Source organism: Bipolaris maydis, assembly GCF_028858645.1.
Source record: "Bipolaris maydis strain C4 unplaced genomic scaffold PSV08scaffold_23, whole genome shotgun sequence".
NCBI lineage: Eukaryota > Fungi > Ascomycota > Dothideomycetes > Pleosporales > Pleosporaceae > Bipolaris > Bipolaris maydis.
The window spans coordinates 1-20,233 of record NW_027093879.1 but is presented as its reverse complement, the minus strand read 5'-3'; the positions used below and the strand labels follow the sequence as shown (position 1 = coordinate 20,233).

Sequence of the window (20,233 nt, the reverse complement as noted above, 5' to 3'; positions counted from 1 at the left end):
TAATACCTAACTTTACTAGGAATATATTCTAGTATTTAGACGTAAATAGTTTATTATAATTAGTAATAAACTCTTTAAGTATCCTATACTCTAATACTAATACTTTAGTAACTTTATACGCGTACTTTTCTACTATAATAGTCTCTTCTATAAGTATAAACTTTACTACTTTAGTTAATTAGTCTATAATCACTAATATTATATTATAAAATTAAGCTAATTCTAGTTCTAATAATCTTAAGAGCTTTACTATAAAGTCTATTATTATACTTATTTATAGTCTAGATAGTAGCTATAAGAGTTATAATAGGCTATAGAGCTTATATCTCTTAGGCTTATTCTAGTAATATACTAAACAGTTACCTAGTATTTTCTATACCTTTATATATATACGTAGTATTATAAATACCTTAGGTAGTTATTTAACTATTTCTTTAATTTTTATATATCTATATTTTATAAACTTATATAGTTTCTATATAAGACTTAATCTTATATATAGAAGTATATATATTTAATTCTTTAAAACTATATCTTAGTACTCTTATTTATTATTTAATAGTTTATTAGAGCTTAGTTTATTAGGCTTAAACTACTAGCTAGCTGCTCGCTACTACTACTATTACTATAGCGTTTCTACCTACTTAGCTACTTTAGCTACTTTAACTAGTTCTAGCTAGTTATACTTTAGACTACTATTAAGTATTATCTTAAGTAAGGCGTTATATAGTTCCTTATAACTCTCTTTGCGTAAATTAGGCCTTTTACTTAGAGTATTTACTACTTTATTAAGCGTTTCTATATAATACGTTATCTTAAAGTTAAACTAAGTAAGTATCTTAGTCTATTAGACTTATTATTAATTAAGTTTCTTTATTATTATAAAACTTATTAGATTTTAATAATTAGTAAAAACCTTAATTATATTAGAGAGTCCTAATAAGTATACTTCTTATTATTTAAAGGTATTAACTACTCTAAGTAGTTCCTTATTATAAATATTATAGTTAAGTTCTACTCTTAAGAACTTTTATAAATAGTAGAACACTAGTCTCTATTTCTTATTTATATACTACTATAATAATATAGCTCTAAACACACACCAACTTCGAGTTTTCTAGAATAGGTGTAATTTTAGCTCAATATATACAAATCCATCCCAAGAAATCGATTGCAACTAGTGCCAAGTCGTGCAGCCCACGCGCTATAGAGCTAGAAGCTGGTAAAGTAGCTAATTTGAACACGTCTCACTCACGAAAACAAGAACACACAGACCACCCCGCAGCTTACTAAGAGAAAAAGCTTAGTAATAAAATGCCGCCTGATTATTATTATTATTATTCCATTATAGTCCTGTATCAGCCGTTGGCTATGTAGGACTTTGGCCGACGGCCGTTCTATCTAACTAGTTACAATTTGATACTTTGTGCTGTATTGCGTGACTGTGGTGCTTCGGCCTATATCTAGCTAAGCTGTTGCTAGCTTTCTAGACGCCTGGTGCTTAAGAGCAGTTTGGTAACAGGGAGAGATGTAGGGCAGCTAGGCTTCCTTCCAGCGAGCTCTCTTAGGGAGAAGGAAATAGTGCTAAATATTTCAAATTTTTAACTATTCTTTTTTTTTTCCTTTTTTTTTTTCCTCTTTTATTATTGTTTTTCTTATTTTTCTTTCTAGCCTTCTTAGCTAAGATGCTACTTTCTTGTTCCTATCCGCGTGCTAGTAATAAAAGCTAATATAGCTTCTATACCGCTCGTAGTATAGAGTAGTCGTAGAAGTTTAAGTATTTTTTAGTTTAGAGTCTTTTTAAGCTAGTTTCTTTCTACGCTGTAAAAGCCGTAGTATCAAAGTAGGTGCTCTATAGTTTACAGTTTCCTATATCTACAAAGGTCGCATTCTCTTCTCTTTACTCTCTTTAGGTAGAAGTTAAAGTATCTGTGCCCTATCTTAAGAGAGTAGAAGGAGCTTAAAATGTCTCTTTTCGTGCCTCTAGGGATTACTAGTTAGTTTTTAAGCTTTAGATTAAAGATAGCTCTATAGCTAGTCTTCTTCTCTCTTACTTTTTCTCTATACTTTCTCTACTCTTTTGCCTAGCTAGCTCGTTGGAGGAGCTTAATCTTAGTGCCTAGGAAGGCTAGGCTTGTTTATAATTTTTTTAGTGTTTGTTTTATAGCTTCCTTTACTAGAGCGTCTACTCTTTTATTTTCTTCTATATCTATATAGCCTAGTACCTATTTTAAGAAGATCTTTGCTTTTCTATTAAGGATAGCTTTAGCTACTTTTTAGTACTAAATTACCTATTATTAGCCTAGCTTATCTAATAGACTTTAGAGCCTATAGATGGCAGCTTAGTTGTTAGCGTAAACGTAGATATTTTAGTCTTTTTAAGCTGTTTTAGTAGCGTATTTAAACGCTGTTGTAACGCCCTTAAGCTCTCTATTATAGACTAGTTATTGCTCGCCTATATTCTTTATCTCTACGTAGATTTCTTCTTAGTTAGGGTTATAGACTGCTAGGCCTACTCCTATCTTATCTCTATCTTTAGTTTTAGAGGCGTCTAAGTAGATTACTATAGAGTTATCCTCTATTGTTTAGATATAATCTTTGTAGGCGGCTGCCTCTTCTTCTTTAGATTTCTTTAATATAGAGATATTATAGTTAAGAGAGTCCTATAGTCTAAACCTATATAAGATAATCTCTTCTATCTCTTTAGTAGATGGGATAGAGCTTATAATAGCGCGTAGTTGTCTTAGTTTATTTGGCTATTTTAATTGCTAAAGAGTTGTTTTTTATAGCCTTACAATAGCTTTTATAATTAGATAGGTTAGAGCTAGTTATATAGCTCGTAGAGCGTATTTTTAATTCGTTTAGCTTAGCCGTACGGCTAGTAACAGTAAGCTAGCTTCAATACTTATTAGGATAGCTAGAGCTGTTTTAAATACTCCTAGTACCTTTCTACAAGCCGCGTTATATAGCGGTTGAAGCTGATCTTTAATAAAGCTCTAGTTACGCTAATAGATTAGCAACCTATAGTCTGTAATGCTAGTGACGCATACTAGGTATAGTTATCTAATAGCAAAGGGAGATAGCCTATAGTTGATGTTAGCTAGTCTCCCTAGTCTATTAAAAGCTATTTTTACTTAGCTAGCTCTAATAGCTACGTGCTCTCTAAAGGATAGCTTATTATCGAGGTATACCCCTAGCTACTTAATTGTATCTTTATAGTATATTTTCTCCTTACTAGGGAGTTTTAGAGGTATTTCTTTTCTTCTTTTATTTTTTATATAGTAGATTAGCTCTATCTTTGCTATGTTAAATTTAATTGCTAGTTATTTTCCTTTTATAACTAGTTTATTAACCTCGCGTTATAGTATCTTTACGTTTTTCTTAATAGACGTTAATAAGGTTATAATTGAGATATTGTCGATATAGGATAGCTAGAATCCATCTATTTAAGAGAATAGGTCTCTAATATAGATAAGAAAAAAGATTAGCGAGACTAGGCTGCCTTATAGGATGCCTGCGTTAATCTCGCTAAACTCTTCTATTTAGCTATTAAAGGCAAGCCTTAGAGATCTATTAGATAGAAAGGTTTTAGCCTAAGTAATTAGGCTAATAGGTAGGCCTAGTCTTTTTAGTGTATCTAAGAACTAATTGTGCGAAACGTAGTTAAACGCTCCTTTAACGTCTAGAAAGACTATTAATATAGTATAGCCTTATTATTTTTAGTGCTAGATCTAATCTATAAGAAGTAGAGCTGCGTCTATAGCTAATTTCTTTAGTCTCCCTCCTATCTGCGAGTCGTATAGGAGGTTAGTAGTCTTAGCTAGGTAGCTAAGTCTTTTAGCTATTATCTATTCTATTACTTTCCCTAGGCAGCTTAGTAGAGTAATTACCCTATAGGCCTTTAGGGTAGAATAGTTGGGCTTAGACGGCTTCTTTAGAATAGCTCCTATAGCTCTTCTCCAGCAGGTTAGGTAGTATCCGTAGTTAAATAGTAGAGAGTAAGCTTTAAAGAACGTATTTGGCTGAGCTTAGTAGGCTACTATAATAATATCCTGTGATAAAGCGTCTAGGCCTAGTGAGCTACTTTTAACCTTATTAGAGCAAGCGCGTTCTAGCTCAGTTATTAATAGCGCTAGCCACTCTTACTCTTTCTCTTAGTAGTTATTAAAGCTTAGTAGTGCTATACTTAGTGGCGGTAGGAATAATACTTTTTAAAAGGCTTTGCACTTTCCTTTAAAAGAGGTTTCTAGCGTCTCTCCCTAAATAGGAGGGATTCTTTCTACTCTCTTTTCCTTTATATAGTCTATAGCTTTAAAGATAGATTATAGGTCTTCTTTTTCTAGGAAGTTACTCTAGTGTTCTCTTTTAGCTCTCTTAATTACTATTTAGTACATTATTCGCGCTAGAAGGAAGTCTCTCTTAAAAAGATAGGCTTCTTCTATAGAGGTAGCTTAAAGTTATTGTGCAAATATTCTTTAGCAGTAAGATACGTTTCTTCGTAGCTTAGTTAACTCCTAGTTCCACCAGGGCTTTACTTTTAGCCCTTCTTTTAGTTATAGAATAGCTTTATCTGCGGCTTATTAGATTACTAGCGTAATAGCTTCTCTAATTACGTCTAGTTGTAGCTTTAGCTTATTATCTTAGCCTAGGAGTAGGTTTCTTAAATCTGCTTTTCTTAGTTAGTAGATCTAATCTAGCGATTATAGAGCTACGTTGCTCTAAATAGCTTTGCCTAGCTCTTCTCTAAATAGGTCCCAGTCTACCCTTTTTGTATTATATCTTATTTAGTTAGTAGGGCTATTAACTAGGTCCTTTATTATCTAGATTAAGAAGAGTATCCTATAGTAGTCAGATCCTGTTTCTATTATTATTTACCAGTCTCTTACTTTCGCGGCTAAGTCTAGTATAGCGATAGTTAGATCTAGCGTTGTTTCTCTAGACAGGTACAGTCTAAAGAAAGTAGCTATTCCTGGCGTGTTAAGGAGGCTAAGGTCCTAGTCTTCTATCCAATCTACTAATAGCTAGCCATCTTGGCTAGTTTTATAGCCTAGGTCCCACCAAAGGTAGTACTCATTAGCGTCTATTAGTAGTAAAGTAGATATTAGTAGCTAAGTATTAGCGAGTAATCTTTAAAAGGTTTTTATATTTTCTGCATTTTTTTAGTTGTATACGTTATAGATATTAAACTTTAAGCGTCCTTCTTAAATCGTGATAGCAATAGCGTCGTGGTCACCTATCTCCTCTCGCTAGCTAACCTCTACTATTAGAGATCTAGATATATAAAATAGAGCTCTTAGGCGGAGGTTTAGGTCTACTTTTAGAAAGATTTAGTAGAAGCTCTAGTAGGCTATTAACCTTAGGGCTTCGTAGTTATTACTGCTAGAAGGTGCAATCTACAGCTCTTAGATTGCGATAATATCCACTTTAAGTTCAATTGCTAGTTATAGCGTTAACTCTGTAGCGTGCATACTTTTGTTTAGGTTTACTTATAGTACTTTAAGGTTTTCTACCATTATTTAATAGATAGGAATACCTCGCAGTCTTTGCTGTTAGCAAAGTAAGGTTATTTACAGTTTTTGCATTTTGGCAGGGTATAGTTACAGGCCTTCCCTTTAGTTTTGCAAATACTACAGTTGTGCTAAGTAGTTAGGTGGTTTTCAGCGCAAAACTGGCAGCTAGCTAGGTTTCTACACCTGCTATAGTTATATCCAAATCCTTGGCACTTGCTGCATTGCGCAGTTAGTAGGATTTAGCGGTATTTCTCTACCCGAAGGGATTAGCCAAGAATTGTTATTCTACTACCAATCTTCTTCGCCTCTTCTTCAGATTTAAAGGCAATTACAATAGAGCTTGTTTGCTTATTCTTCCAGCTTCTGGATAGCCAGTATGGGTTACCAACGATTGTTTGGTTCTTATTATACGTTGGGATTTCTGTATGGAGTAGCTGAAGGTTTTCAGCTCCGTCAAAGGTTGTTGGTACTCCATGTACAATAAGCTTAGTCCAGGACTCTAGCGGCTGGGCTTTCTTAATTGGGAGCTGGCTTTGCCATGTATTAACTTGCTTTAGAAGAAATTCTCCTGAGTATCCTTCTGTGGTTGTTAGGATAAGGTTATTTCTTCTGCTTGTTGAAACTTGCTGGATAACTGGGCCAGCGATGCCTGCCTTTTGGAAGGCTTGGTTGATCTTGTTTCTAACTAGTAGAGGGCTAATTATTTGGCCGTCTTCTAGTGTAACCAGCGTCTGGTAGTAAGATGCTGGTTTTTTAGCCTGTTGTGCTTGCTTCTTCCTTGGCTGTACTGTCGTCCAGGCCTGGTTTGAGTTGTTTGCTGCAATAGCTGCGTATGAGCTTTGGGCTGGTTTTTGGGTAGGTTGCGCAGCTATTGGTTGTGCCTTGTTTGAGGCTGCGATCGTCGCTTGTTTAAGCGTCTTTGTTGCTTGCTGTGAGGCGTTTGCGAGCGTGGCTGAGTGGTAAGCTAGTTTGGCAGATAGCTTTTCTGTGATTTGGTTGGCTACTCTGCCTGTTTCGGTATAGTCCCTAAAGACGTCTAGTAGCTCTAGTAGCTTGTTTTGGGCTATATGAGATTCTTCCATTGTAGAGGCCTGGAGAATTAGGTCTCTAGCCCAATAGATTGCCTGTTCAGCGTTCTTGGCAATTGGTTTTGGGCTGGAGGTGTTTTGGTATGGGTTTCTGCCTCTGTAGGTAGTCTCTGGCGAGAAGTTGGCGTATCGCTTGTTTAGTGGTAGTATTGGTATTTCAAACACGCTTGGTGTTTGTTGGTTTTGGGTGGGGGTGGCTGGTGGGGACTCTACGTCCATTTCTCTATTAATTTGAGCCTCTGGTCCTTGGCTCTCTTGCCCGTTTTCCTGCGTATTTACTATAATAGTATCACTATTAGGCGGCATTTTATTACTAAGCTTTTTCTCTTAGTAAGCTGCGGGGTGGTCTGTGTGTTCTTGTTTTCGTGAGTGAGACGTGTTCAAATTAGCTACTTTACCAGCTTCTAGCTCTATAGCGCGTGGGCTGCACGACTTGGCACTAGTTGCAATCGATTTCTTGGGATGGATTTGTATATATTGAGCTAAAATTACACCTATTCTAGAAAACTCGAAGTTGGTGTGTCTTTGGAGAAGTTTTTATAGTTTATTAGTTATATCGCCTTTAGAAGGACTATTCTTTCTACCGCTAGTAAGAATATTATTATATAATATCCTATTTGCATACCGTTTCTTAGACTTCACATAGATCCTACACGTCTAGTTTATCCTTATCCCTTCTAAGGCTAAATGCTACCTAATCTCTATTGTATAATTACTATATGTAAGACTATATCTAAGCAAAGCGTCCCCATACTATATTGTAATTACTATCTCGATATTATCAAAATACTATACAAACCTTCGCGAAAAGTGTGTAGTGTATAGTGTACATCATAGTGATTTGTGTCTAGTATAGCGACGAAGATGACGATTAAGATTGTCCTTACGGCGGAACTGTTGGCTACATTGCGAACAAGAAAACCGCATCTCCCTTTGTTGGTTCATTATAATGTTCATGAAGTTGGTGGTGCCTCGTTAATTGGTTTGGGCAAGCTAGGTCAACCCGATAGCGGTTGAGAGGTCGGTGAAGGAAGCGCCGCAAAGCAATCAGTGCGCACGTGCCTATTGTCAATGAAACAAAAAATCTGCCGAGACTGACAGTGCCTTCTTGGTGCTACACCACTTTCAACGATTCAGCACAGCCAAATGCAGGATCACAGAGTCGATGTTCTTCCTCGAGCCGGTAATTAGCGCATCCGGTGGTTGCCGGACCTTTCGTTGAACTAGCTCGCGTCTTCCGTGTCCATCAGAGCTGCATTTCGGCTTAGCGGAGGTTTCGGCTTTCCCACACTAAGCCAAAGTACACGCCCTTGTTGAAATCGCAATAATTGATCATCACGTAAAGAACATTACCCATACGCAACATTTTCGTGATTAGCAATCTTTGCGTGTATCTTCCGTAGTTTTTACGCTTGCTATGAGTCTTGCGCACACCAGCAATCATGCATATAAAGATAATGATTATAGTTCTATTAGTGATACCGCACGCTATTACGGTTTTACATGCGGTGAACCAGCCTACTGCCTCAAAAAACTTGTGTTAGCTGTAGAGCACGAAGGGAATTTATTCGGTGCAGTCGCAGAAACAGTTAGTAGAAAAGATTATCGAGAGGGTCGTGGGTGGCTTGGGCCGCAAGCGTGTAATAAATGCTCGGCAGTTTACGATGCAAATCACGCAGCTGTGGGCGACAAATGACCACTTCCCCGCCTGTTGAAACATAACCGACAGCCCCACATCCTGATATCTAATTCCGACTATCCAATTCACAGCCTTCTACCACCCCCTCATCTAGTCAAACTTTCATGCAGAGGTAAGAGCTAAGCTGTAGTTAGCGTGCTAGGATCAACTTTCCCCACACTAGCTTTTTCGGGAAATCCTGAAGCTCTGTGACCCCATTCCTCGAGTGAATAGCTATTTGCAATCGGCTTGAAGCCAGATATAAACGACCTAATGAAACTAGTCTTCTACTTAACTAATCATGCACTATCACATATGCTTTTAGTGTACAAGTGAACTGAATATCTACATTCCCCTACTATAATCTCCAAGCAACATTTGTTCAACTGAATTAGCACTCGAACATAGAAAAGTCGATTAGAGGGATAGAGATCCTATATACGCCGATAAAGCGAGAGCTAGACAATATATAGACTGCTTATAGCAAAGAGACGAAAGTTTTGCCTAAGAGATAGATAAAGAATAATAGCTAACGCCTACTTCTAGTTCTAATAATATATAAGAAAGATTATACTGTATGCGTGTGCAGAAGAAAGCGGAACCCTGCGGAACTCTGCGGTAACGTAGCAGGGGCTTGAATGTTGCGACTGCTTACAGCCTTTACTGATCTCTCTTACAAATTCGTACATATATGTACATTCCCGGTACTTCATCTCGGTACTTTGTTCCCGCAATGTATCTAGGCAATGTGATCTGATAGGCTAACATAAGCTCGGCAAAGCATTAGCCGTGTGTAAAAGACCACATGACCTGAACCGCCGTCGCAGACACCTGACATACATTATGCCTGATTTTAGCCACTTCAAGAATTGAAATGTGAATGTACTATATCATATCTAAACACCACGGCATCAACTACACGATTCTCTTAGTAATAAATCATGTCGTTTTTTACTAATCACATAAAGCTTCGAGATTCGATTCGAACCGATGCACCTCCTGCGATTGCGGAAAGTATGGAACTCCCACCAGGACACCGAAAGAATCCTGGTTTTCGAGCTTTCAGTAGTGCCACGATCTTTGATAAAAACCAGATTCTGACACTCCGAGACGGAGTGAAAATTCGAGCTGATATTTTCCGCCCAAAAGGTGATGCGAAAGTCCCCGGTATTATCATGTACGGGCCATATGGGAAGAGCAATTCAGGACCAATAAATCTTGACTTTATGCCATTACGGGCTGGTATTCCTCAAAGCTCTCAATCTGGATATGAGAATTTTGAGGGGTGAATACCGAATTGTCACCTAAGCCGGGACTGCGGACTGACAAAAGTGCAGGCTCGATCCCGCTGAATGGGTACCCAGAGGGTATGCCATCATCAACGTTGATGCGAGAGGTAGTGGCGATTCCGAAGGAGACATACTCTGGTGGGGTACTGCTGAAGGACGAGATGGCTACGATGCCATTGAAGAACTTGCAAAATTGCCCTGGAGCAATGGGAAGTTTGGGATGGCAGGCAACTCGTGGCTTGCTATGTCGCAATATGCTATAGCTGCGGAACAACCGCCTCACCTTCTTGCGATCGCGCCCCTTGAAGGGACCTCAGACGAATTACGCGAACACTCATTCCGCGGGGGGATTCCTTCTACGGGTTTCGCAAAAATGATCGCAGGAGCTCTCCCTGGTAAGTATACAACTTTGAAGAGAGATTCAAGGTGGTGGTTTACCATTCCATAGGGCGCGGCAAACAAGAGGATTGGGTCGCGGCGATAGAATCAACTATCACAACCAACGACTACCTCGAGGACAAGCGCGTTGACTTTTCCAAAATCAAAGTCCCTACTTACATCGGAGCAAGCTACTCGAGCGACTTGCACACCATTGGTTCTCTCCGCGCTTTCGAAGAAATCCCCCACAAAGACAAATGGTTTGGCTTCAAGCGACGTTATGACGAAATAGACACTAATTTTTCTCCAGGCTTTCTCTTCACGCCACTCAGGAATGGTACGATCTGTATTCGCCTAACCGAACAGAGGATCTGTGTAAATTTTTCGATCGGTACCTGAAGGGAGTAGACAATGGCTGGGAGGGAACTGTACCAGTCCGCCTGGCGTTGCTCACCTATACAGGGTCACCCATAGTTGATAGACCCTTTCTAGATCTTCCGTGGCATCTCCCATCTGCAGACCGCGATGTACTGCATCTCACTCATTTTGGCGGCATGTCAAAGAGTAAGCCCTCTTCTCCAGAAAGACTGAGCTACAACTCAGAATCGTCCGAAAAGCTCGAATTCACACATACTTTTACCAGCAGAGTCGCTCTGGTAGGCCCAAGCACGCTAGTCATTGATGTTTCCTCGCCCAACCAGGACGATCTTGATATATACACCCACATATTCAAGGCCTCTGCAGATGGTACTATGCTCACGCATCTCAACGTTCCTGTACCCGACAGTGTACCACAAGATATTGTGGCCAAAGCAACAGAGAATAGAATTTTCAAGTATTGGGGCCCAAACGGTATGTTGCGCGCATCCCACAGGCACGTATCGCGCCAAAAATCCGGTAAGACCTGGAATACACTTTCACATGAAAAAGTGCAGAAAGTGCAGCCAGGCACTATTGTACGCTTGGAAATTCAGCTTTGGCCTACAGGCATTATTTTCGAGGCTGGAGAAAATCTAGTGCTGAAAATCAGTGGAGAGGAGATAGGGGTACCTGCTCTGCCACAGTTGCCAAAAACTACTGGTATTAACAAAGGCAACCATGTTGTACACGTTGGAGGGGATTTTGAAGCACGTTTAGATATTTTCACCATCGATGCATAATATCATTAAGGTCATATCCCTAAGCAAAGCTTGCAAACACTAGTTAAGTGTAACAGATATCACAATACTTCATCTTGGTGTTGTTCCGACCTAAAGTCTTGCAAATAAGTCGTAGTGTTCTATGTTCATGCTCTCAAATCCTTCTAGATATACTCCTTTCTGGACTTCTAGTGTTTGTTTAAGAGACGACAGGAACATTTCTTTCGCTTTCTAAATACGACCTAGTTAGGATTGTTTTGCTTAGATAAATAGAAAGTAAAAATTACCTTATACTAGCAATTCTTAAGATTAGGTCACTGCTTCTCTTCAATTCCCATGAACATTCCGTTTAGTCTTCCTAGCCTTAGGCTTAAATTTTATATCCTTAATTAACGAAGGTTAAAATATCTAAACTAATACAAAGTGTTTTAAGTATCTAGAGTAGCTACACTAGGATTTTAATTTATAGAATGTAATTAACTCTAGCTAAAAAAAAATAGTGTTAGTATAACGTATACACGTGATACAATCACGTGCATTCACTGCATTGGGCGTAGCATATTACACTCTCTCCTAGCATATTTCTTCTTTCTCTTTTCAACTAGAAACTATCGACAGGCTGCCTCTAAGTCAATTGCTAGATAAGTAGTAATAAAGAATACCTTTGAGCTACTAGTAGAACAAGCAGTTACTTCCGCTATTTATATCCCTTTATTCCAGTCGTAGGAAGAAGTTAAAGAAGTAGAAATGCGCTAAAGTTGGTAAAATATATCAATGATAGTATAGATAGTATAATTAGACTAGGCATAACGTGCGAACGTGTAAGTATATAGTAAACGTCGCCTTAGAATAGTATCTTATGTTACATTCCTCTAAATAGGCTCACAGTAGGCTATATTAGGCTATAATCTGGTGGTTTTGACGTGGTCTTGGCAAGAGTGGGCGGCCAACCCATGAGGTACGTTAATTGTTGTCCTAATACTCTTAGGTTGTTTAATTCAACTCCTGTTAACCATTTGAAGAGATAGAGAATATCTCTAAACATTTCACTGATGTCTATTTAATACTTAAGAAGAAGTGACTATAGTAGAGGAACTAGCCGACGGTAGTTGGCTGTCCGTTCTAGAAACAAGTACAGGAACCCACCCTGAAAGTTCAACACCGCCACCTTCCTGCCAGTGCGCAGCTCGCTGATAGTTTTCGCTATGGTTAGCCTTCATGTTGATTCCCACAGTGATATACGCCAGCACACCATCCGGGATGTCGTCGCTAAGACGTATGTATTTCATTAATGGATCAACATCAGCAGTAGACACGTCCGCGGCGATGCTATCCTCAATAACCTTCATCAGTGACTGTGTGTTCTCGTTGTAGGGCACTGTATTTCCACCTCGTCAAGCAAGGACTGTTCCAAAAACAATTGACCAATGTGGTTCGTAACCCCGGCTATGTATGTATGGTTGGGCAGCGTCGTGGAGTTGATAGTGGTAAAAACGTGAATATGGTGTGCACGTCCACCGTAGTGGCCGGGTACAATGGTGTCAAACTCTACCACACCTTCAGGGCTAGTAACTTGGAGACCACGGAGCCATGTCGTGTTCAGACCGGCTTGACCCTCCGTGCTATCATCGGAGTAGACGCCCAGCGCATTACAGTGCCAGATGTCTACATAGAGGTCTTTGACTGGCTTCATAGTATTAATATTGAGGAATTGGATGTCCAGATGCATGGGTACGCCGGCAAGATTCTCGGTAACATCCTGTCGCATCAATTCACCAGATGCGAAATAAGAACCAATAATAGCCTCTGGTACGAGAGCTGCCGTTGCATTTTTGCGAAAGATAACTTCCAGGGGTGTATTGAGAGTGTATCCTAGTTGAGTTTCGTCGTGGCTCATATTCAGGTATCTCTCGAGATCTTCTAAGGTTCTCTTTTCAAAAGAACGCTCTGAAATTAGTTAGTACAATAAGAACCAATGAGATCAGAGAAACCCGACTTACTGCTGACAATGCCACGCTTTTCGCGAAGCGCGTTCCATGTCCTAAGCCGACGAGCAATAGCACGTTCTTTCAATGCCGCCACATAAGGGAATTCATGGATTTTCGAGAATGCCCTGGTGACGTGAGTATGAGCCGATGAGTATCGTTCGATTTCCCTTTTGGCGTGCGCAGCCGAGTGCTTCTCTCCAGGGTGAGTGTTGACACCGCTAAAAACAGAGGTGACTGCAAATGTAGCAGTGAGGACCTTGAGATTGAACATCTTGTTTGAAGTTTAGTTGAAAGAGCACTCGCGTTTTGTTTATGGAACCCCTGAAATTCAGTGACTCCAGGCAGTTTGATATGTCAGCGCCACCTATCATCGACATCTCCCACTAAGTGGTGAGTTAAGTCCAATCAATTTAATCTTGTGCGGAGTACTGCGCCGTACCCCTACATTCAATATTGAACGCGTATGTGCATCAGGCTTTACTCCATCCTAGTTACGTCGTCGGACTCGGGGCTATGCAGGGAAACAGACTCCTATCCTGCCTGACAGAAACTTCCTTCACGCAGACCCTTCCATACCTTGACTTAGCGCACCTTTCGCTAAAAGAACTGAACATAATGAGATTATGGCCACGCGTTAGACCAACTGAAAGTCACTTGGAGTACTAGGATTAACGCAGCCACGTAGTCATGTTTCGTCTAAAGCACTGCTTTCTTGGGTGTGGTCCTCAAGGTGGTCTAAGAAAGGGCGAGCACGCGTCCCTCGTAGCTCAAAAATGTCTAACGAAAGGGACTGTTTTTCATAGTATGTGGAGTAAATCCCCCAAATTGCAACTCTATCCTATTAACATCTATACACAGACTAGCTTGTTGTCGTAATCTTGCACAAATGACATGAGCACATCACCAAAAAGTGCTAGTGCCAAGGAGACGCGTATCACCTCGGATTACCTCCCAAAAAACCTCTGCCAAGCCTTCACCATGAGTACTTAAATTCAAAGGAAACATACATCACAAGAGATGACTTGCAGCAAGTATAAGTAGTTTATTCAGGTGCGTTGGAAGAGGAGATACCAGCAAGAGGTTTAACGCGTTCTCCTGCATCTCGTCTTTCATTATCTCCCAAATTTTGAAATTCATTGCAATAACAAAAGCGAGGATTCTAAGATGATATCTTGGAAACTAGTTCATTCTCTAGTTCTGGCAATAAGTGTTTGCCTCGCCTTGGCCCACGAAAATTTAAGTTCCATGGAGATTCGGAGCAGAGTATCATGGTATAATATCTTGCTTCAATCGCCGAACGCAGCTGACGTTATTTTGATAGGACCTCCCTGACTTTCGACGAGAAGGATGCGTACGTAAACGCCGATCTCTGCCTTCTGGCCGCACCTTCGAAGCTAGGTCTCACAGGGGCCGTGTCGCGTTGGGATGACATTCAGTGGCCACATGTAGTTCAGTCTGCCAGTGTCCACAACGTCAGTGCCTTTTTACCGTTCCAACGATACCTCATGACTGCGCATGAGCATCTCATTAGGACCGAGTGTAATTACACTGGCCACATGCCGTAAGTATAAACACCAGAAACGAAAAGTTCCCGTACAGTTATAAAACCAGAATATCCTGACCTTTACAGATATTGGTATGAATAATCTGCCGTAGGTAGGATGTATGATACCGACATGTTCGATGATCGATACTTTGGCGGTAACGGTACGGACGGCACATATCGAGTGATTGATGGTAAATTTGCGAATCTGACGCTGCGATGGCTGGGGGATGGGTCAACAAAGGACCACTACCTCACACGTAAAAATGACGAAGCCTCGTTGAATGGGACCGACCGGGAGAATATTGCTAAGAGTAACGCGATAACGAAATACACTTCGGCATGGGAATGTTGGGCTTCGGGTTCGGGTCCTCATGAGGCCGGTCATAGAGGTATCGGTGGCATTGTGAGTCTCTTAGGTTCCTTCCCTTAGACCTTTTTGCTGATTGATAAATCATAGATGCAGGACGACGCTCTGAGCCCTGGTGATATCCGCTGTTCTACCTGCACCACTCTTGGCCCGACAATCTGTGGTGTGAATGGCAGAAACTGGATCTTCCAAACCGTTTGCTAGACATTTGGGGGGGGGGGGGCGGGGGGAGAATCTTCCTATCTCTGGATCCACACCTGTTGGGCCAAGTGGTGGAGCCAATGGAACAGGAGTTCCGAGTGCTCCAGGAGCACCCCAAAACCCAACCAATCATCTGGGTGGCACTGGTCCGGAGTTTACCAACTACTTTGGTGACAACGGCGGCAACGTGACCACTTTGAACCATAACATCTACATGGCAGATATTCTCCCCAACGTAACCATTGGCCAGCTCATGGACCTTAATGGCCCGGTCATTTGCTCTGAGTACTACTGAGTAGGCGTTGGGTTTGCCATTGAGGGGAAACAGCCCAGCGCACGGGATACGCCTTACTTTCTATCTTCTTCCTAGCTGTATGCACCCCTCTTCCCCCACTCTCACATTCTAACCTCCTCTATATCCTTTTCTACTTACACTCCTTCTTACACTATCCTTTCCTCCCTGAACTGTCTTTGCATTCTTACACTCTTAGTCCTAGAACTTTAGCTGATTCATTTGTCAATTGAATGGAAACGGCTAAGCTGAGCATAGAATCACACCTCTCTTCTAAAATCACCATAGTTATTAATCTGTTCTTTTTTACACCTGATCGCCGTTCAATAGAAGAATGAATTTTCGTTGCTATGAAAATGAATCAATGTCTCGCGTGTTGAGTATTTCATGGCATGTTTGATCGGCGTCCATATTTCCACACAGCCTCATAGACATCTCAAGCTCGTTTTTGAGGATTGAGGAAGGCCCCGCCGCACAACAACTAAAATTTTATCATTAAAATCTTGCTTTGAGTCCAATGCTTGAAATCTTTATCTCTAAAAGGTAGCCATTACTGCATTGATATTCCCTCTCTACTCTCCCAGTTGCCCAAGTTTCCAGCCCAGGCACGGAGTATAGTAATCATTCCCAGCTCGGGAAACGTCCCTAAAACTACAGTTTGCTTGTTTAGCTTGTACCTGACTTGTATGTTATCGGCTCCTCCCGGTATGTATTGTCCTAGTGTGGCACTGTGATTTCTTCCCCTCAATCTCGCCCACGCCATTTTTATCGACCAGTATTCCAAAACGTCCACTTCCGCATGAACCGAGGACTTGTCTCCCTATTGAGAAGTTCGCACGATGACCGAGTGTCCCAGAAAGGTCTGCAGATGCCCAAAAATACCTTGTCAGCGTCTCTTGGATCACAGCAAGATCGCGTTGCCAACGCAAAGCCTAGGTGAAAGTGTCGGCGTGACGATTCGGGCAGCAGCTTACGCTTCGACACCTTGACCTTTATCATTTCCCCCAATGAGCTAGAGCAGCTCGACTAAAGCGTCTCTTCGGACCATACCTAGGATGATAATCCTTGAATTAGATAAGATGATCAATGATTTCAGTGAATTGTTGCTTCTCGTCAGAAATATTAATCGGATTGGTTGAATTGACCAGTCACTACGGCTTCTCCTTGAGCTCACCAACATTAGGATATCTCAATCTAAATGCTGGAGTAATCATGGTGGTGCTACAGTGGCCAACTAAGTAAACCTTCATACCGCTTAGAAACCAGGGCATCTCTATCTGCAGTCTTATGAGCGCACCCAGAAGTCACGTCATAGTGCTTCTGTCAAAGTACTGTACGGCCCTCTACACTGGCTAGCAAGTGTCATTGACGATATCGCCAACCGTATGGCGGGGCTAGCATGCCTCACATGCCGTCGAAAACTTTCTTCTGGGCCTGGGCTGTATGCAATGGCGTACCGCTTTGGATATTCGATAACGCCGGCGATACCTATATTGAGCTGGATAGTTTGAAGACCAAGCCGGAAAGGATATGATAGTAAAAGCATAAACAAAATTAAATATTTAACATCGAAGCTGCAGAGGTGAGTGCTTTCTTCTGTCGACTTCTTGCAAGCATCTTGTACTTTCGACTTCTCTCGTCCGAGAGGATAAATTCCTCACGAAATGAATATGGAGCGCGCTGCCCACTAGGCATTTGAGGGCTTGATCCTTGGAGAACAGGATCTAGCCCAACAGCTTGTTCGCTTCGAATACTACGGTGCCAAGAAACTCAATGTATGTTGTCGTATTTTACTACAAATCTGTTTGGGATTTAGTCATATTCCGAAACTCATAAAGTTATTACCCAAAGACACTCATAGGGCCACTACAAAACTCTTATTCAGTACACGGATAATGTTCTCGAGAGTCTGTTGAACAGTGCCACGTCATCCAAGACTATGCCCCGCAGAATCAATTTGTATTGCGATACCTTGGTGCTCTTAGGCACTTTCGTACTCCAGAGCCCTGACACTTTTATTTCTGGATATCGCCGCTCGTCAAATTATTTTCTCGACAAGCAAGGTGCCCAGTCCTGCCATTCGTATTAGCATGAGTCGGAATTCACGTCTTGGGATTTACGTCCGGTGACTTCCAACTCCCTTTCAGATTGAGTGCGAAGGCAAAGGAACGTCGAAGAATCGAGTTACAGTCTCGATCCCAGAAGGTGCATTTGGGATGGAATACACTTTAGAACGTGGAACCTTGAAGGATGCAGTACGACAGAGGCCGTTTAATATCGAGTATTAGTATGAGAACCGGATGAATCCCGTCAATGACGATGGTACTTTGAAGGGTGTTCCGTTTCTTACAGAGTGAGTCTACGAAATCGCCAGTTTCTTCTTGTCATTAACACTTCACAGCAATCTCCCTAGGCTTCTAAATTTCTGATACCTGATAGCTACTACTCAAGCGTACATCAAACCCAAGCTCTCGATGTCGCTTCTGAATTGGGTATGCGCTACGACAGCGACAAAGGCCGGATCCATGCTTCATGCTCAAGCACAGTCCCTGTGCACCAGCCTAGCCGCCCAGTACTCAGGAACGCCAGTGTCTAGCGTACTATCACTAAACATCCACTCCTGTAGTAAGCGAATTCTGAAATCCCGTTTACTAGCACCCTAGACTTTTGAAGACACGTTTCTGGGCTACCTGTCTGCCGAACGCAGTTCTGTAAACTGGACATTCTCGGGAGCTGACCTCCTCCGCAAGATTGACAAGGCTTTAGAGGAGTACGGTTTCCTTTTCGCGCTTGCGAACAAGCGATATGACGAGGCTTCAGACGCCCATAGCTACGGAGAGGCCCAGTTCTAGAGTACCAAGAGGTTAGTTGATGATGCAAGCGTAAAGTTTAAGGTCGATGTGATCGCTTGGAGAAGAAATAAAAGCTTTCAGCACTAAAATATCCTCTTCGTGGTAATCGGCATTGGTATTGCAGTCGCTGCTACTATCACGACAGCCGGAGGTAAGTGCTTCCAACAGTTTAAAGTCTCTCAGGGATCTTACCTCATAAGCTCTGCTAGCCAAGTCTAGCTGCGGCAACAACGACCGACGTCGGTAAAACAGGAACAAAGGTCGCTCATGAAACTACCAAGATCAAAGAGATCGTGGAGAAAATCAAAAAACTATATAAGAAGCTGCAGCCAATCACTAAAAAGATCAGTAACCTCTTTAAATAGATCAAGAAAATGGTGGACGCCATCGGCACTTCAGAGGCTGCACTGAGCGCACTGGATGCTCTCAATCGATGTGACATGAAGCTCGATGCTCTCAACGCCATTGCGCAATGGGGACATTTTCGACATTCAAATCAGTCTTCTCAGCAAGCAATTTGAGAACCTCATCCCCGACCAGGATCAATTATCTTTTCGCACTGCGCTCGCTTGTTGTGCTCGGGAAGCCTTTCTCCAAACCCAGGTCAACCTTGTTGCCCGTGGTGACGAGCTTGCGACCGTACTGTTCCGGCTCCAGCAGCAGAAGACATCGCGCCCGCCGTTAGAAGCGATGCTAAAACACTGCAAGGACGATGCGCAGGTCGTCTCTAGGCTCAAAACAGCAATGTTTGACTGACTGATGTTGATTCGTGCCTTGGTCTTCGTTGATTTCAACTCTTATGTAAACGCGTATATGTTTCATTCCCTGGATGAGCAATCGCCCGCTCGCCTTTCATCTGTGAAACCTATCGGTGATTACTTCACGGAAGCGGCTCGTCTTCAAGGTGCTGTCGAACAGTTTGGTTCTACGGAGTTGATCTAGCGCAAGCGCTTCACGTTCGATCATTCTATGCTCAACCTCGACCCCAAACAGGGCTCTGGACACTTGAAAGAAAGCGGCAGCTTTGTTTTTCGCGTGAAGATATGAAACGCTGCTTTCTCAGGTACGTTCCGTGTACGTGCTAGCCAAGTGAGAGTTCACCTACGAGGGATTCGAGCCTTGGTCTCTTGGCCTTTGCGGTCGTTGATTCAGACCAGTGGTCGGTTTTTGGACATCCTCAAGCCAAATATTAACATAGTCTTGGATACACGGGTATTCATTGGCGACTCGGGGCCATTCTGTTCGAGACGGATCTGAGTGGAATAGAATAGATCACTTGCGGTGGCGATTATGGTCTTCATCAGGATTACACAATGTAAACGCCATTTACAGACTGAACAGTAAAGCTGGCACGTGGTGGTTTGTCAGCGGAGGAGTTAGATCTGCAGGGATTGTCTGCAACTTCTGCTATGGAGGGTGATTAGAATATGGTTAGTGACAACATGCAACTCAAGAGATCGTGGACGCATTGAAGTGTACATGATGACGTGAGACCCATCAGGCGCATGATTCTCCGTATCGGCACAAAGGACAGGGGACAATAGGAACAAGACTTGACGCAGACCCTGCGATAGTTTCCAGCAATGATTCAAGGTTTTTCGTCCCTGGGTCTTTCTCGCTAAGTTAAGATAAAGCCCTAATTAAGAGCTTTATGATGGGCTACTAAAGTTCTTGGTTATATTTTTATCGCTTGAATTTTTTCCCTCTGTTTGCTATATAGCGTATCAGATCAATTATCTTAGAAAAGAATAGCAGGCCACACCCCAACTTGGTAGAATCGGGTATCAAAAAAATTGACTTTACAGTTAAAGTAAGTAATAAAAGGATTCGAGTAGACTTTGCGAGACCCTATTAAACTCTAAAAAATAGGTTAGTATTACTACTAAAGCCTCTTATTATTATTAT

At 41.5% G+C, this 20,233-nt stretch overlaps 4 protein-coding genes across 4 annotated transcripts; 3 read left to right on the top strand and 1 right to left on the bottom strand.

Moving 5' to 3' along the window:
* Nucleotides 1-9,158: 9,158 nt before the first annotated feature.
* On the top strand, nt 9,159-11,118 carry PSV08DRAFT_28064 (Alpha/Beta hydrolase protein). The gene is made up of 4 exons (XM_014217871.2): nt 9,159-9,561; nt 9,614-9,960; nt 10,014-10,203; nt 10,254-11,118. The coding sequence occupies exons 1-4, from the start codon at nt 9,218-9,220 to the stop codon at nt 11,101-11,103; spliced, it is 1,731 nt and encodes a 576-aa protein (XP_014073346.1). The 5' UTR covers nt 9,159-9,217; the 3' UTR covers nt 11,104-11,118.
* A 1,031-nt stretch (nt 11,119-12,149) lies between these two features.
* Nucleotides 12,150-13,341, bottom strand: PSV08DRAFT_192116 (Intradiol ring-cleavage dioxygenase; the record flags this gene model as incomplete). Its single annotated transcript, XM_014217837.1, has 3 exons — nt 12,150-12,437; nt 12,473-13,029; nt 13,083-13,341. The coding sequence occupies 3 exons, from the start codon at nt 13,339-13,341 to the stop codon at nt 12,150-12,152; spliced, it is 1,104 nt and encodes a 367-aa protein (XP_014073312.1).
* An 893-nt stretch (nt 13,342-14,234) lies between these two features.
* PSV08DRAFT_375501 (uncharacterized protein) lies at nt 14,235-15,479 on the top strand (the record flags this gene model as incomplete). Its single annotated transcript, XM_066093307.1, has 5 exons — nt 14,235-14,341; nt 14,392-14,631; nt 14,731-15,019; nt 15,074-15,146; nt 15,274-15,479. The coding sequence occupies 5 exons, from the start codon at nt 14,235-14,237 to the stop codon at nt 15,477-15,479; spliced, it is 915 nt and encodes a 304-aa protein (XP_065947892.1).
* Nucleotides 15,480-17,950: 2,471 nt separating this feature from the next.
* PSV08DRAFT_357586 (uncharacterized protein) lies at nt 17,951-18,328 on the top strand (the record flags this gene model as incomplete). Its single annotated transcript, XM_014217848.1, has 2 exons — nt 17,951-18,073; nt 18,140-18,328. 2 exons carry the CDS (start codon nt 17,951-17,953, stop codon nt 18,326-18,328), a joined length of 312 nt encoding a protein of 103 aa, XP_014073323.1.
* Between the last annotated feature and the right edge of the window lie 1,905 nt (nt 18,329-20,233).

Excerpts from the sequence above, each read along its gene's own strand:
- PSV08DRAFT_28064 (XM_014217871.2), top strand. The coding sequence starts at position 9,218 with ATGTCGTTTTTTACTAATCACATAAAGCTTCGAGATTCGATTCGAACC. Across the intron at positions 9,562-9,613 it reads GGATATGAGAATTTTGAGGG|GCTCGATCCCGCTGAATGGG; the intron begins GTGAATACCGAA and ends ACAAAAGTGCAG. Across the intron at positions 9,961-10,013 it reads GATCGCAGGAGCTCTCCCTG|GGCGCGGCAAACAAGAGGAT; the intron begins GTAAGTATACAA and ends ACCATTCCATAG.